This window comes from Euprymna scolopes, chromosome 6 (assembly GCF_053919585.1).
Source record: "Euprymna scolopes isolate OS-2025 chromosome 6, ASM5391958v1, whole genome shotgun sequence".
Lineage (NCBI taxonomy): Eukaryota > Metazoa > Mollusca > Cephalopoda > Sepiida > Sepiolidae > Euprymna > Euprymna scolopes.
The window spans coordinates 127,991,431-128,007,348 of record NC_136487.1 but is presented as its reverse complement, the minus strand read 5'-3'; the positions used below and the strand labels follow the sequence as shown (position 1 = coordinate 128,007,348).

The 15,918-nt window shown below is 39.9% G+C and overlaps 2 protein-coding genes across 4 annotated transcripts in view; one reads left to right on the top strand and one right to left on the bottom strand.

The window, feature by feature from the left end:
• LOC145277955 (monocarboxylate transporter 9-like) overlaps positions 1 to 15,918 on the top strand; it is a 249,000-nt gene that overhangs the window by 65,147 nt on the left and 167,935 nt on the right. The window lies entirely within an intron of this gene.
• Positions 1 to 15,918, bottom strand: part of LOC145277956 (ribonuclease P protein subunit p25-like protein) — a 64,687-nt gene that overhangs the window by 9,070 nt on the left and 39,699 nt on the right. For all 3 annotated transcript variants that reach the window (XM_080130071.1, XM_080130069.1, XM_080130070.1), the window contains exon 5: positions 2,707 to 2,748. In XM_080130071.1, coding sequence (XP_079986197.1) covers positions 2,707 to 2,748 — 42 coding nt within the window. The remainder of the gene's footprint in view (positions 1 to 2,706; positions 2,749 to 15,918) is intronic.

Here is a 15,918-nt window from a genome sequence, read left to right as displayed (position 1 = left end):
GTTCAGGACCCAGGTGCTGGGCTAACCTTCTCGATGCTGATGGACCCATAGATCTCTCAGGTCATTCATCTAGAAAAAAAAACTCGAAAGCTAAACCTTGGTGAGGGAGATCTCTTCAGCCCTGGAAGACGACCTTCCTAGAGCTGGTGGCTCGAACAAATTACCGGTTTGAAAACCTTAACTGCTTAAGGAAGAGATAGGCTCTGTCTACCGCCCGGCTTTCATACTCCTTTGCCTGTTAGCCAGGCACAGAGGTACAATCACAGGGACTCGACAAACACACAGCACACAAGTCCATGTATTTCGTGACTTAAATAATAATTGCCTTTGATTCTCTACTTATAGACCCAGCTTCTCTATATCTCATTCCCTATCAGACGATTAAATTTCTGACACTTTCCCAGATCAGCAAGATCTATTTCTGACCACAGTTCCTGATGATTGTGTAACAAATGCCCACGCTGCAATAATGATAGAAATTGCCCTAAATTCTCGACCTAAAACTGAAGAGCCATTGCTCAAAATGATAAGGCTGACTGGGAAGCCATTAGGGATCTCATCAGTGGGGAAACATCTTTTCTCCCTCCCCTGCTGAAGAGTGCACAAATGAGACCACATGTTTCCACGTAGAAATTCTACAGTGAGCCCCACTCTCCCCAATGGTTTACTTGTACTTGTGCAGCTGCCATTGCTCAAAGGCAGCATGCATACCAATGAATAAGTCCAGTACAAACAGACAAAAATTTATAGAAGCTAGAAATAATTGTGAGAAAGAAATAGCAACAGCTAAGAGAATATACTGAAATCACAAGAAAACACATAAAAGCACAGAAATTAGGAGCCCGTGATTTCTGGAAAATCTACAACAGTGTAATAAACAATGGACAATAAACAATTCCCCTACTATCCAATAATCATGATGTTGTTTGCACGGCAACCGAGAAGGTTAACATACTTGCCAGTTGGTTTGCCTCAAACTCCACATTGGACCCAGCAAACCACTCCCTCCCTGACTTACCTTTGTGGACAGATGCCACACTAAATGATCTGAAAATCACCCCTTTTCAAGTGTATGATATCATAAAAACCTAGACACCTCAAAAGCATGTGGACCCAATCTTATCCAGGCTGTGCTACTGAAAAAATGCTCCGCTGAGGTTGCCCCACTCCTCTTCAAACTATACAACAAATGCCTTGACAAATCTTGTTTTTCTGACTGCTGGAAAACTGCTTCTGTGGTACCAGTTTACAGAAATTCTGGCGAAAGACCCACTAAATTATCGCCCCATTAGCCTCCGCCCATTTTTCGTCAAAATATTTAAGTCCATAATTAACCAAGCTCTAGTTCATCACATTACAACTGCTAAACTTCTGACTGACCAACAATATGGATTTAGACAATCCCATTCTGCAGCAAATATCCTTACTGTAATCTCTGAATGGATATTCCATATACTGGACAAAGCAGGTGAGGGTAGAGCGGTAGCCCTAGATATATCTAAGGCTTTTGACAAGGTTTGGGATGATGAGCTTCTCAGCCAAAATAAGATCTTACGGTATCATTGGACGAATACTTAACATAATTTAATCTTTCTTAAATAAGAGAAGAATCCAGGTTGTCCTCGACAATCGTACATCTAAATATGATATAAATAGGGGTCTATCCTTGGACCTTTATTATTCCTAATATTCATAAATGACCTCCCTGATAAAATAGTTTCTGAGATGGGTATATTTACTGATGACACCACGCTCTATACCAGGCACGAGCGGAAAACAAATGAGCATATATCTAAGGAAATGGCAGAAACACTAGGGGAAGACCTCCAATCTGTAGTGAAATGGGGACAAAAATGGATGGTCACATTCAATGCTGCCAAGACTAAGCTTGTTTCCTTCAATAATTACAAGAAACCTCAACCATTAATAGCTATGACTAAAAATACATTATCTGAAAGTACTTCTTTTAAACTTCTCAGCATAATGTTCACAGGGAACATGAGTTAGAAACAGATACACTGAGAGCATTGCCAAAGCTGCTGTGAATAAGGTGGGCTCTCTTTACCATGCTAGAAAGCTACTTATGCCTGAAAGTATCCTATACCTCTACAAGGCCACCATTCGTCCATGTATGGAGTACTGTTGTCATATCTGGACTGGTACATCTGCTAGTCTCTCGCTCCTTGACAGGGTCCAAAAGAGAGTCACCAACCTGATAGGTCCTAAACTGTCATCAAAGCTTCAACCTCTGTCCCATCGACGTAATGTTGCATCCTTCTGCCTGTTCTACAAGCACTTTAATGGTGACTGCTCCGATGAACAAGCACTTGTACCCCTTAGACATAAATACCCCCAACAAACCAGACAAGCAGCCAAATCCCACCCCTACAAAGTAGAGATCCCTAGATGTAAGAAAGCCTTCTACTCCAATAATTTCTTCCCCAGAACTGCCAGACTCTTAGGTTCCTGCTTTCCCAACTGTACTGGCATGCTGAAGTTGAAGTATAATGTGAATGGGCATCTCATTGCTCAACTTTCTACATAGTATCCCTATAACTTATGTCCCTGATTAAAGTGGCACTGTACCTTGTTTGGGGTGAAAATGGAATTTAAAAACAAAAAAATAAATAAAAATAAATTAGATGAACAGTTAACAAAAGATAATATTTTCTTTATAATAAAAACTGGAGACAAAAAAATACTTACCTGTCCAGTTCTTTAATTTTGGGAAGCCATGTTTCCGTAATTCTGAAAGAAACAGAATTTCACAAAATAAAAATCATACTTCACTGAAAAATATTTAAAAGTAAAGATCGATTGGGATTATTTTACTTTACTAGTTTTTTTGGGGTTTTTTTTTTAGCAACATAATAGTTTTTTTTAGCAACATAATAGTTTCCATGTTGGCTGCTTCTTTGTAAAATACTGGACGATTTTCCAACTTTATTGTAAAAACAAAAAAAATAAAAAAATAAAAAAAAACTTTTTTTTTTTACCCCAAATAAGGCACATTGCCATTTAAATGTAAGGGGTTACTATTTGGGGTGTCTCATTTTTTTTTTTTTTCTTAGTTTGTTCAAGCTGGGGATGGGGCATCCTACCGGATGCCAAACATTCACCCGCTAACTCAGACATTCCAACAGAGATCTTTTTAAGATTCTGACCATACCTTTAAGTGCAAATTGTTTGAATCTCTCTTCCACTTGGTTCACCAGGTAGCTTTGAAGTTATTTTTCCCCGAGTCCAGTTGCTCCTATAATAACCGGAACGATAGCGATCTTCCTAAGATTCCAATTTCTTTTCATATCATACATAAGATCTTGGTATTTAATTATCTATTATCTTTTCCCTTTCAACGCTGTTTAACCCAGCATTATTCGAAACACTAACTTCTACTAAGGTTGCTTCTTCCTCTTTGCTGTCCCATATCACTGTCTGGTTTTACGGCTCCGTTTTCTAAATACATAGCTGTAAGAATTAGATAGTCACAGTGGATGGTGTACGACTTATTTCCGACTGTATTTTCTGGTAAACATGTTCCCAGGATTTGTTGCGGCATTCGATATTCAACTTTTACAGATCGTTCAGTTCATTGTGTCGGGTCATATAGTAGGCATCCCCTAGCAGAACCTTACAGTTGGATATCACTTGGTTCACACACTACTTCTGTCATTGCCGAGATCATTCATTTTCTTAAAAGCATTTGCCATCAAGCCTTGATTTTGGGCAGTCATAATTCTCTCCTGTTTTCTTTTGTTTTACAGCATATCAACCACTTTTGGATCATTTAATGCCAAAACATTAGTTGTAATGTGTTAGATGTTGGTTAGTTGTTTTTGGTTTTTCTTGTGTATTTTTTTTTAATTATATTTTGTTGTATATTTTAATATCTTTCAGGAATTCAATAATTTTTTCTGGGTCAATTTTGCTAAAAATCTCCCTTAGACTATTCTCTTGGTAATGCTTTATTTGGGCCCATTTAAAGTCCACACAGCCCGTAAGTATATAATGTACTGTGTAGGGCTTCTGACATGTTATGCAAATAGGCACCTCTTCTCCTTTTAGTAGATGTGAGTGAGTGACATGAATGTGATCTATTCATAGTCTAGTCATGACTACCTCTGCTTTTCTTGACATCTTTTTTGCATCTCTTAAGTCTTATTCCGATGTTTGGTGTTACTTCGAATAGTTTATTCTCTGTACATGAGTTCCAATGTTCTTGCCATTTTCTTGTTATACATATATATATATATATATATATATATATATATATATATTTATATTGGATTTTAGTTCTGTACTAGCGAGGGGTACCCGGCGTTGCCCGGGTGTTTGGAGGTGTGTGTGTGGGGGGGGGGGTAAAAAAAAAAAAAAGTAAGTAAGTATGAGGATCGAACCCGAACCGTTGAGGTAAACTTGTAAATTAAAGTGTGAAAAAACAAAAACGTGCGACGTTAACCGTTGCTCCACCGCGAGATGCTAATGGAAACACGTTTGAATTTATTTAATTACTTGGATTTGGCAGGTGCCCGTTTTAATGAGTTAATGAGGTCAAGTTTGACTGCGGGATTTCATTTACTGCTGAACGTTCCCCCCCCCCCCGAAGACGTTATAGGAAAAAGACTAAGCCACATGCGGCAAGCAACAAATATTGAATATTTATCTTCCCAAAATCGAGCAAATTAAATAGACAGGCGAGCTTCATTGTTAACTGTGAGATATTACGATTTATATGCGATATAAAAAGTTTTAAAAAGTTGTGAAACGAGCGACCACTTCTCTGAAAGAAGCCTTTTGTAGACACATAGAAAAAGCGAACACACATACATACATACACACACACACATACATTTTCGCTTTTATATTTATAGATAAGGGATTTTTCCTGTTGTATGGATTTGTTGAAGTGACTCTTTTGCTGATTTATCCACTTTTTCGTTCATGCCGATGCCGATGTGACTTGAAATCCAGCAAATGATTATGTATTTATTCATTGTTATGGTGTTTATTTTATTTAAGAGATTTCTAATAAGGGAATTTGTCATTTTTTTTTTCTATCAGTGATATGAATACCAATAGAGAATCTGTAAGGATGAGATATTTTTATGGTTATCAGTTTCTGAGTTGATAGAGTCATGTATTTTTGTTGTATCTATTCGAGTTTCTGCGAGGAGGTTCTTTATACGGAGGTTGTAAGGTTTGATAATATTTTCTTTTTTGTTGAAGATGTGTATATTATGTAGATGGAAAACACATTGATATGCAGGGTTTGATGGACATGATGCAAGCTTAAAGTAATATTGTAGAGCTAGTTTTTGTTTTCTTACGGTCAGTAGTGATTCGTTAGCCTCCACATGCAAGCTCTCCACTGGAGAAGTTCTGAAGGCTCTCAAGGCCAATCTCAATCCTTGGTGGTGTATCGTATTCAGTTCCTTCACATAAGATTTTCTGGCTGCTCCATATATGCAGCATCCATAGCCAAGTTTGGATCTAATTAAATATCGGTACAGTTTTACTAATATAGTTTTATCAGCACCCCAGTCAGTGTGTGCTAACACTTTGATTAATTGCATGGTCTTGTAGCATTTTGTTTTTAAGTATTTTATGTGTAGTATGAATGTCAATTTCCTATCATATATGATGCCCAAGTATTTGTGTTGGTTAACGACAGAGATATTATTATTGTTTCAAGGTGGAGTTGTGATGGAACTTTTGTAGTTTACAGAAATGTATGCATTTTGTTTTCTCTTCTAAAAGTTTGAATCCCTTTATTTAGCTGATGACCCATTTATTCAGCTTATTTAGGTAGAGTTGGAGTTTGCGTTTGGCTGTTGGCCTATATTTTGATCCATAGATTATGAGTAGATCGTCTACATATAGGGCGTAGTGGATTCCTGGGTCTATGTTTTTATGATATTATTTATTCTTATATTGAAAAAGGTAACAGATAGGATGCTTCCTCGGGGAATCCCCATTTCTTGTTCTTCTTGGACTGAAAGTATGTTGTCCATCTGTACTTGAAAAAGTACATCATTTAAAAAGTTGCTAAATTCTGGCATTCTGCCTAAAGTTTTAGTTCATGATTTTGATGCCGGGCTTCCAAGTAGTGTTATATGCTTTTTCAAGGTAAAAAAATAAAAAATTGCTATTAGGTGTTCCATCTTGGCAACTTCCTCCCTCATACTTTTTTCAAGGCTTATTAAGTGATGAATGGGGCTTCTTTTCCTGAAACCTGACTGATGTTCTGTAATCAGGGTTTTGCTTCCTAAGAACCAAGTTAATCTTCCGTTAACCATTCTTTCAAATGCCTTGCATAGACAGCTAGTGAGGACAATGGGTCAATAGTTTATTGGATCCGTATGATCTTTTTTTGGGTTTGGGTATTGGGATCACTATAGCCTGTTTTTAGTTTTTTTCAGATACTGTTATTTATCGATATTTCATTATATATTTGTAGTAGGTAGTCCAGAGATGGTTTTGGTAGTTTTTAAGAAATTGATAATGGATTTCATCAGAGCCAACTGCTGTATCATGAGATTTGTGTATTGCTTCTTTTAGTTCTGTGTTATTAAATGGTTGGTTGTACATGGTGCAGTTGATAGAGATGTTCAATCTCTACGGTTCCAAGTGAGAATTGCCTGAAGATCTCGGTTTCAATCCTACCCAAAGCCGGCCAGAGGCTTACTTGGCCAAAACGTGGTGAAACGACAACAACTACAGAAGGCAGTAATTGCTGAGGATGCAGTTTGAAAATTCGGAGTTCCTATCCCGTCGCGGTTACCACCTGACGAAAGCCACAGGAATAGTTGGCCGAAACGTCGTGAAACAACTGAGAAAAGATGAGGATAATAGTCTGCAATAAATAAATTAATAAATAATATTCAATTCCAATTAAATAATATATAACTGGTTTTAGTTGATTATCTTTTCAATGATTTGGTCTCTTCTTGTTTTTATCTAGTTGTTATGGTTATTAGTCACCCACCAATAAAAAAGGTTTTGGTAGTTGTTGGATTAGATCATTCAGTTCCATTTTATCTACAGTTTCAATCGGGGGTATATAAAGTGAGCAGAGGGTTATTGCTTTGTGTAGTGTTGTGGTTACTGCAATGGCTCGCATGTTTGTTTTTAAGTTTACTGCTCTGTGTGGAATATTTTTATATAATAAACTTGCCCCTTCTTGAAGAGAGAAGGCAAAGCCTAAGAGGGTGGACCTCCTAAAACTACACAGGACTAGAAACATACCACAATCAACCGGAAAAAAGGCCATTTCAGATATGGTACAGACTATTCACATTGATGCTGAAGAAAAACAAAAAAACACAGCTTTTTAAACGTATGATTGCAACAGATTTTCTGACAATTTAGTTCCAGAAATTTGTCAGATAAACTGTTTTACTGAACAATACGACTTCACCTTAACAATAACTAGCGGGACCTGTGACAATTCCACAGCAAACTCTTACATATATCGATGTTGGCATTCTGTGGATGTTCAGTGTAAATGGAGATTCTCTGATATTATTGTAGCTCTTTTGTTAAAACTGCAAAAATATCTAAGCTAGTAGGGACGCCTGGCATAGCCCAATTGTAAAATACGCCTAAATATGATATTTTAACTCATGCAGATTTCATATATATTACTATAGATTAAATTTTCTATCAATTCTTATATATTTTATAAAGTTGTGATTTAAAAATTAAAAATATATCTATATGAAAATTACATGGGTTTTTGCAGTAATCTTACCAACCCAAAGAACTATTAGAAATTTAAAAAGAATCTTAATTGATAATTTAAAACAGAATCGGTCTTTTTTTGGATCGAGTTTTAAAAAATTCCCTCATTTCAAGTGTTTGTTTTTCTTTTTACAAATCGAACGAACGCTAACACCTGGCCTTCGCCCGGGTAGTATCTGTTCAGTAATAGGTCCTTGGTCAATGTAGGGAAAACCCTTCCTACTGAGACAATTACTATTTATTTGGATACTGGCAGAGTGCCCCCCTTTTTGGGGAGCTGGTTTCCCCCACATTAAAAACGACCTTGTGTCTAATTTGCTTTCGTGGGGAAACAAAGAAATAAAACGGCAGAAAGCAACGTTCATTTCTGAGCGTGCGTGACGACTCCTATGATTCTTAAGTTAGTTACTAACTCATTGATTTCACTATCCACTATGGCGTAATGGTTAGCGAGGAAGTTCGATCTCACCTCTCTATTTTTTTTTATTTTGTCTTTGTACTTACCTTCTTCACGGTACGGGTTCGAACCTGCCTGCCTACTACCACTTTTTATTTTTTGCTCAACACACACCTCTCAAACACCAGGCATAATATATGGGATAATCAAGTTGACACACTGGTTCCCACTGGATCACCAAAGTTAAGCAACGTTGAACCTGTTCAGTACTAAATGGATGACCATTTGGGACTTTCAGATGCTGATGCGTTCTCTGCTTATCTCGGCATTGTTTCCAGTCGTCCTGGTCTTCTCCTTGCCGCTGGACTCAAGCAGTGCAGATTCAGGAGAGGTGTGGTTGGAGATTGCGCAACCCTTGCCTCACAAATACAGGCGCTACTGCCCCTAAGGGGTATCCTTTGTTGTTCAAGACTGAATGGAAGCATGGATGGAAAAACCAGGGCAACGCCAGGCACCCCCGCTAGTAAATCATAAATTGCAGGCACCATAGCTTGAACTTCCAAGAACTTGGATCATTCCATGCTAAGAAGTCTTTTCACTGCATTACTGTAAATCTGCCCTCCCTGACTCCTATCTGATAGGTTACCTTGATATAACCGGCCAACACTTTTTACTGGTTCCTCCCTGACAGTGATTATAAACCTGAATTCTTTCTGGATACATTTTGCTTTTTTTTTTTTAATGAACCTGTCCACCTCTTTCTTCCTCATATCACTGATCAAATAGGACACCTGGTAGAGTTGTTTTTCTTTTTTAGCTCTTCAAATGGAGGCATCTCCAGCTATCTCTTTGGACCATTGTAAGTCTTAGCCAGATGGTCTTTCAGTTCTTCCTTGGAGCATTCAAGTGTACCAGACTTTCTTTCTACAAAGAAACTTTTGGCAAACTTAAATGGGTCTTCTAAGAATTTCTCTTGTTTTCCTCGTTTCTTATCTGCACTCAACTTTCCTCTTTTTCCTTAAAACTTCAGCGTTTCCTTTTCAATTCTTCATAGATGACTTTCAACCTTCTTTTTCTCCATCTGCTTCTATTCATTTCCTTCTCAGTTCTTTCATCTCTGCTCTCAATTTTTGAATAGCACAATCTCTTCTGGATGGTCCACCTTTCACTCCATTGTTTTCCCATGTCAACTGCCTCTTCTAGTCCAAACCGCTCTTTTGCTTCCTCATGAAAGATCTCTGACATCTTTTTTAATTTCCATTCTGGGTCTCCTAATTTGGAACAATTTTTGCCATAGCATCATCAAACTGTTCATATTTAAATTTTTCACTCGTCTTCGGGCAGTTTATTTTTGGCTTTTGTGCTTCTACTTTTGGTGCTTTGACTTTTGCAACGGTTGTATGACTCATACTGTGGTTTGTCTCCTGATGAGTACAGCCACGTGTCTTTCGATCAGATGATCTGCACTGTTGAGAAACCCTCTAGCACTTCATTGCTTGATGGATATTCATATTTCTTTTACTAAGGAAGGTTTTGTTGCAACAAATAAATTGGTCAGTGTTTTCGTGTTCCGTTTCATTGTCCACTTTGAATTCAGAGTCCGATTGCTGGGGTTCTGAACTGATCAGTGTCCCAGCCTTCACTGCAGCCCAATTCCGCATGATCCTTATTTGGCGAGTTATCCTACTCTCACTTTTACCAATGACCATAGGGCCATTCTTATTTGTTGCGATTTCAGTAGCGATTAACTGGTCTTCCGATATTCTGTCACATTGTCAAGTGACTTTCCATTTTGTCTGCAGGCCTATTCTCTGCCGTCATTAGTCCAGATTTGTATAAACACTAAACTTTCCAGTGCTCTCAAGCCCACAGCTCCACAGTTGGATCCAGTGTGTCTGAGATCATTAGTGGAAGACCATGGCACACTGTTTTGGTATATTTAAGAGTTTTATTTCTTAGTTTATTTGGAACTGCAACTTTCACTGTTGCTTATACTGAATAAGTATCAATTTTGGCTTCTAACTGCTTTATAAATATAGTATTCAAATTGACAAATACATATTTGATTTTAACTAGCCAACTTTCAATTGTTATTGTTGTACCATATTATTTGTTGTAGTAATAATTAATCTACTTTATAAGAATTTATTTTTTTTCATAGTCTAGTGGGAGATACCCTTTTCTCTTCCCTGCAACCTCTTTCCCACAGCAGAGACATTGCGAGCCTGTCTTTGCTTTATTGTTATTTTCATGGCAAGTGCTTGCCTGAGCTCCAATTTATGTCCCCCCTCCCTCACCAAACTTTCACAAAAAACACTTGTCTAGCTGAAATCACTATCAATAATTTCTCCCACTCTTTATCTGTGTGTGGTTTGAGTTGTCCCCCTTTGCAAATTGGCTGTTTGGAGAAGTGGAAAACTAGATGGCTCTGTGTGGTTTGAGTTGTCCCCCTTTGCAAATTGGCTGTTTGGAGAAATGGAAAACTAGATGGCTCTGGTTGATAGTCAATTTGCATAAGTGTAGAAATGGGCAGCATATAAACGGTACTTTTTTTTAAGCAGCGGTGAAGAGCGCAGAGTGTGAAACGATGGTTGGAAGAAGTGACGGTGAATTCTTTTTGTGACGGTGAATTATTTTTGGACGTTGAAGAGCTCAACCTTTTGTAAGGAACAGCTGTGTCTTATATATTTTTTTTAATTTCTTTTTTTTTTCTCTTCTACTTCACTACAAGCTATTTCGGCGGAACTATGGAAGCAAAGAGGATCAGCAGTGAAATGCTTAAAACGTTCTCTGGAGAGGGAGATGTTATAAACTGGCTGACCAAGGTTAAACTTGTCGCTAAGTTGCGGGACATCGCAGATGTAGCCAGCTTGATACCGCTGTATCTTGATGGTGATGCTCTGGCCCTATATCTGGAGATGCGGGAGGAGGATCGACTGTCTGTTGATGCCATTGAGGAAAAGTTGAGGGAAGCATTTACCGAAGGACCGTTTGTGGCATATGGCAAACTAAGCCGTATGGTGTGGACCGGAGAGCCTGTCGATGTTTATGCCAACAATATCAGGAGGTTGACGGGACTAGCAGGATTCAATGGAGGAGGCCGTCGACAGATTGTTAAGATGGCCTTTATCAATGGCTTCCCGGACCATATTTTTATAGCTCTGCAGCAGCTGCCCGGTGTAAATACTATGGAGGTGGCGGAGTTGATTACACAGGCTAGGGTGCTGGCCAGGAAAAAAGAGAGTGAGCAGGGAATTGTAGCTGTCGCTCAACGAAGCAAACTGCAGCAGGAAATTGTGAAGGACGAAAAGCAGAGAGGACTGTGGCAGAGACCCAGGTTCTCTGGCAAATGCTACTGATGCCAAGGCCCCCATATGGCGCGAGAGTGCAGGGAGCCAAAGCCAGAAGTCACGTGTTACCGCTGTGGGGAAGTCGGCTACATCAGCAGATTCTGTCCCCAGAAACGAACAGGCGGAAGCCACTGCGCCGGTGGCTACCCCACTTATTCGATGAAGGCGCTTCAGGGTATGTCACCACAATTAGAGGTGACCCTAAATGGACGAAGTGCAAAAGCCCTTGTCGATACGGGCTGTATGTCAACAATTGTCACCAAAGACATGGTCGACACATGCAATGGAACCAGCAGCATTACGGCAGAGAGGTGAAGTGCAATGGCACAAGTATCGTTCGGTTGATGGTACGTGGCATGTCACTAACAATCCAGGTGATTGTTATTAACAAAATTGTCACGGGTGTCGATGTGGTGCTAGGGATGGACGCAATTGCTCGACTAGGGAGCGTTACGGTATATAAGAACTCCGTGAGATTTGGAGGACATCAAGGGGCTGCAGGTGTGCAATTCGAAAAAGGTGTCACAGGAACGGCCGGGTCAGACAAAAGTTGCACGATAGAAGACCGAGATTTCTCTGCACACTTGATGATGAGAAATGGACAGTCAAGTGGGCATGGAAGGGAGAACCTCCCATACTGAACAACAGAGTGGAATGCTACGAGCATACGTTGCGAGGAGGCACAAGAGTTGAATTTGAGAAGGAGGTGGACCAATGGATCTCAGAGGGGATTTTAAGACCATGGACGGAGAAGGTGGAAGGTGTGCTGCCGTTAATGGCGGTTGTTCAGCCCACAAAACAAAAAGTTCGGCCAGTACTGGACTTCAGGGAGCTGAACGTACACGTTGCGTGTCACACGTCACGTACTGTTTGACTAGGTTGGGTTTTGGCCTGAATTCTGCACCAAAAATCATGGCAGCGATCCTCAAAACGGTGCTAAGCAAGGAGGACGGAGTCAGAAGAGCCACCAGTTCCTACATTGATGATATTTTGGTGGATGAGACGGTAACAACTGCGGAGGACGTAGTAAAACACCTCAACAGCTTTGGGCTAGTTGCAAAACGCCCGGAATCGTTGGAGGGAGGAGCTGTGTTAGGGCTCCAACTAAGAAAGGACCAGAAAGGACGGTTAGTGTTCCGGAGGGGAAATGAGATCCCGGAGGTGTCGGAAAAATTGAGCAGGCGAGAACTCTTCTCAATATGCGGAAGACTGGTGGGCCATTACCCTATTGCAGGATGGCTACGGACTGCATGTAGTTATATCAAAAGGCTAGCTAGTGGAGCGAAGTGGGAGGATGGAGTCGATAAAGAGACTGTGGACATTATGAGAGAGATTATTGAAGAGGTGAAGAGGGAGGATCCAGTGAGAGGTGTTTGACATGTACCCAACAGTGCAGAAGGTGTTATGTGGTGTGATGCAAGCTGTATAGCAGTGGGGGTCACCTTGGAGATAGGTGGTGTTACTGCAGAAGATGCTGCTTGATTGCGGAAGAAGGACGACGTGGCTCACATAAATGTGGCGGAACTGGATGCGGTTATGAAGGGCATCAACTTAGACTTGAAATGGGGGCTACAGAATGTTGAGATGAGGACCGACTCAGCCACTGTGTTATCGAAGGTACTGGAGAAAGGAGGGTGAAGACGAAAGGCGCTGCCGAGATGCTAGTAAAGCGTCGATTGATGATGTTAAGGGAGCTGATTAGGGAATTTGATCTTCAACTTAGGGTTACTATCGTTCCTTCAGCGAAGAACAGAGCAGATGTGATGACAAGGGTGCGGAAGACCTGGCTAAAGGCGCCAAATGAGGCGGCTGCTGCAAAATGTTATGTGAATGAAGACACTCTGAAGGATTTGCATGACATGCACCATTTTGGAGTGGATTGAACCTTGTTCTTGGCCAGGAAGGTGGACCCCAGAATCACAAAGGAGGCCGTTAGGACAGTGGTTGAAAGATGCAGCCGGTGTCAATCAATCGACCCTGCGCCGAGTAGACACAAAGCTGGTGAGGTTCAGGTGGCAGAGAACTGGAGCAGGTTGGCGATAGACATAACGCACTATCGACAGATGCCGTATCTGTCAATGGTCGACCGTGGACCAGGAAGAGTAGCCATTTGGAGGGAGATCAAGGCGGAAAATGCAGGTGAAACTGCAAAGGTCTTGGAAGAGGTGTTTTTGGAGAGGGGTCCGGTGACGGAAGTGCTAATGGACAATGGAACTGCCTTTCGCTCAGCTGCCATGAAGAATGTGTTGGATAAGTGGGGAGTGCGGCGCTATTTAAGGGCTGTATATAGACCAGGCGGAAACGGAATTGTGGAGCGGCATTACAGGACCATTAAGGCTATAGCTGAAATGGGCCAGATTTCGCCGCCAGAAGCTGTCTTCTGGTATAATATGGCTCCAAAGTCAGGGCAAAAAGTGGAGTCAGTGCCGCAGAGGCAGTCTTCAAGTACAAGCGGCAGCATCCCTGAACAGCACAGGTACCCGCAGAGGAAGGCGAGAAGCGAGCGACTGTGCGAGTGGGAGAGGAAGTGTGGATCAAACCGCCTGATACTCGCTGTACCACACGCTGGGGGAGGGGCATTGTGACAAGTGTCCAGTCCCCGAACAATGTATCTTTCGATGGCATCCTTGATGTAGCGACGTTCACGAAGAGGCTCCGCGGAGATCGCAGCGAGAGAGACGGCCGCCATGTTGGTCGAGCGACTATGTGATGGGTTGACATGTGATGATCGTGTAGATCAAGGGGGCGTGTGGTTTGAGTTGTCCCCCTTTGCAAATTGGCTGTTTGGAGAAATGGAAAACTAGATGGCTCTGGTTGATAGTTAATTTTCATAAGTGTAGAAATGGGCAGCATATAAACGGTACTTTTTTTTAAGCAGTGGTGAAGAGCGCAGAGTGTGAAACGACGGTTGGAAGAAGTGATGGTGAATTCTTTTTGGACGTTGAAGAGCTCAACCTTTTGTAAGGAACAGCTGTGTCTTATATATTTTTTTTAAATTTCTTTTTTTTTTTCTCTTCTACTTCACTACACTGTGCCTAAACCAAAACGTAGATTCCATGAACAAAGCTTCTTTCTTAGAACTGCACACTCGTGGAACTCTCTTCTGTTTGCCTGCTTTCCAGCTGACTACAATTTAGTTGTCTTCAAGTCCAATGTAAACAAATTTTTGTTGAACCATCTTCTTGTAATCCAATTTTCCACTACAAACAATTACTACGATATATCCCATTGACTACTCTACACTCATTAACCCTTATCCTCGAGTGGCCTCTGGGACTTGATAAGTGGTGACAAAAATTAAAAAAAAAAAAATACTTAATCTAACAGTTTTCTAATATGTAGCAATTTATACATAGTCACACCTTAAAAGAAAAAGCAGCTTATCATATTCAGTTCAACATTCATTGTACATATTGGCATGTGTTGGATGTTTTTTGAAAACAAATTGGAATCCCTGCTTCCCCAACTGTACTAACATGCAGAAATTCAAGTGTAATGTAAACAGATATCTAGCTTCTCAACTCCCTACTTACAGATGGGGCTTAACTCAAAGTAACTCTGTAGGTATCGGTAATAATTTGCCTTGTATGGAGTAAATAATAATAAAGAAAATAACATCCAAACTAACCTATCTCTGACCAGGTCTTTATTCATCCATCTCCCTCCCTAGTAAAATGTTATAACTTCTTCACGTTTTTTTTCTTTAGCCTTCACTTGTAAACAGAACGCACTTCCTCAAATGTTCTATTTCCACTAACCCAAAAAGTGTCATCCATTCTTTTAACATGGCCATACCATCAACATCTATTCTTCCACACACATCTGTCTATAATCTGTTCTTTTGTAAAAAAAAAAAAAAAAGTTGTATGCATCGTTTTTCCTTAAAATTCCTCGAATGTTTTAACATCCCAATTATATTATGAAAAAAAAAAAAAAAAAAAAAAATGAATGTGTCTTAGTAAAATAGAGTTACCGCCCTTAGAACAATCAGTTAAATTTGCGATTGATACTAAGGGAAATAACCTATTTTTCTAGTAAGAGTTATTGTTCCTTACCGGGTTTTTTTTTGGGGGGGGGATTCTTTTTTTTTTTCTTGCGCTTTGCTTCCTTTTTATTAAATCCAAAAGCACGTTCACTTTTAGCTTAATCACATTAAGAAAAAAGAAAATGGAAATATTTACAAAAGAAATTTGAATAATGAAACCCAACTATGCTGGACCAATGCAGTAAATAAGTATTTAGTTTACACCGTATCCCAGGCAACTTAGTGTCTACATCTTCTGACAGGTTATATAAGCAGACATGACAAAGCAATTATCCAATCAGCTGTCAAGAAATGACAAATTTCAATAAAAACATTAAATTTATTGAAGAATTTTTTTTTTAAATTGAAAATGACTTAACATGCCTCCCCCCTTTTCCAAATGTTAA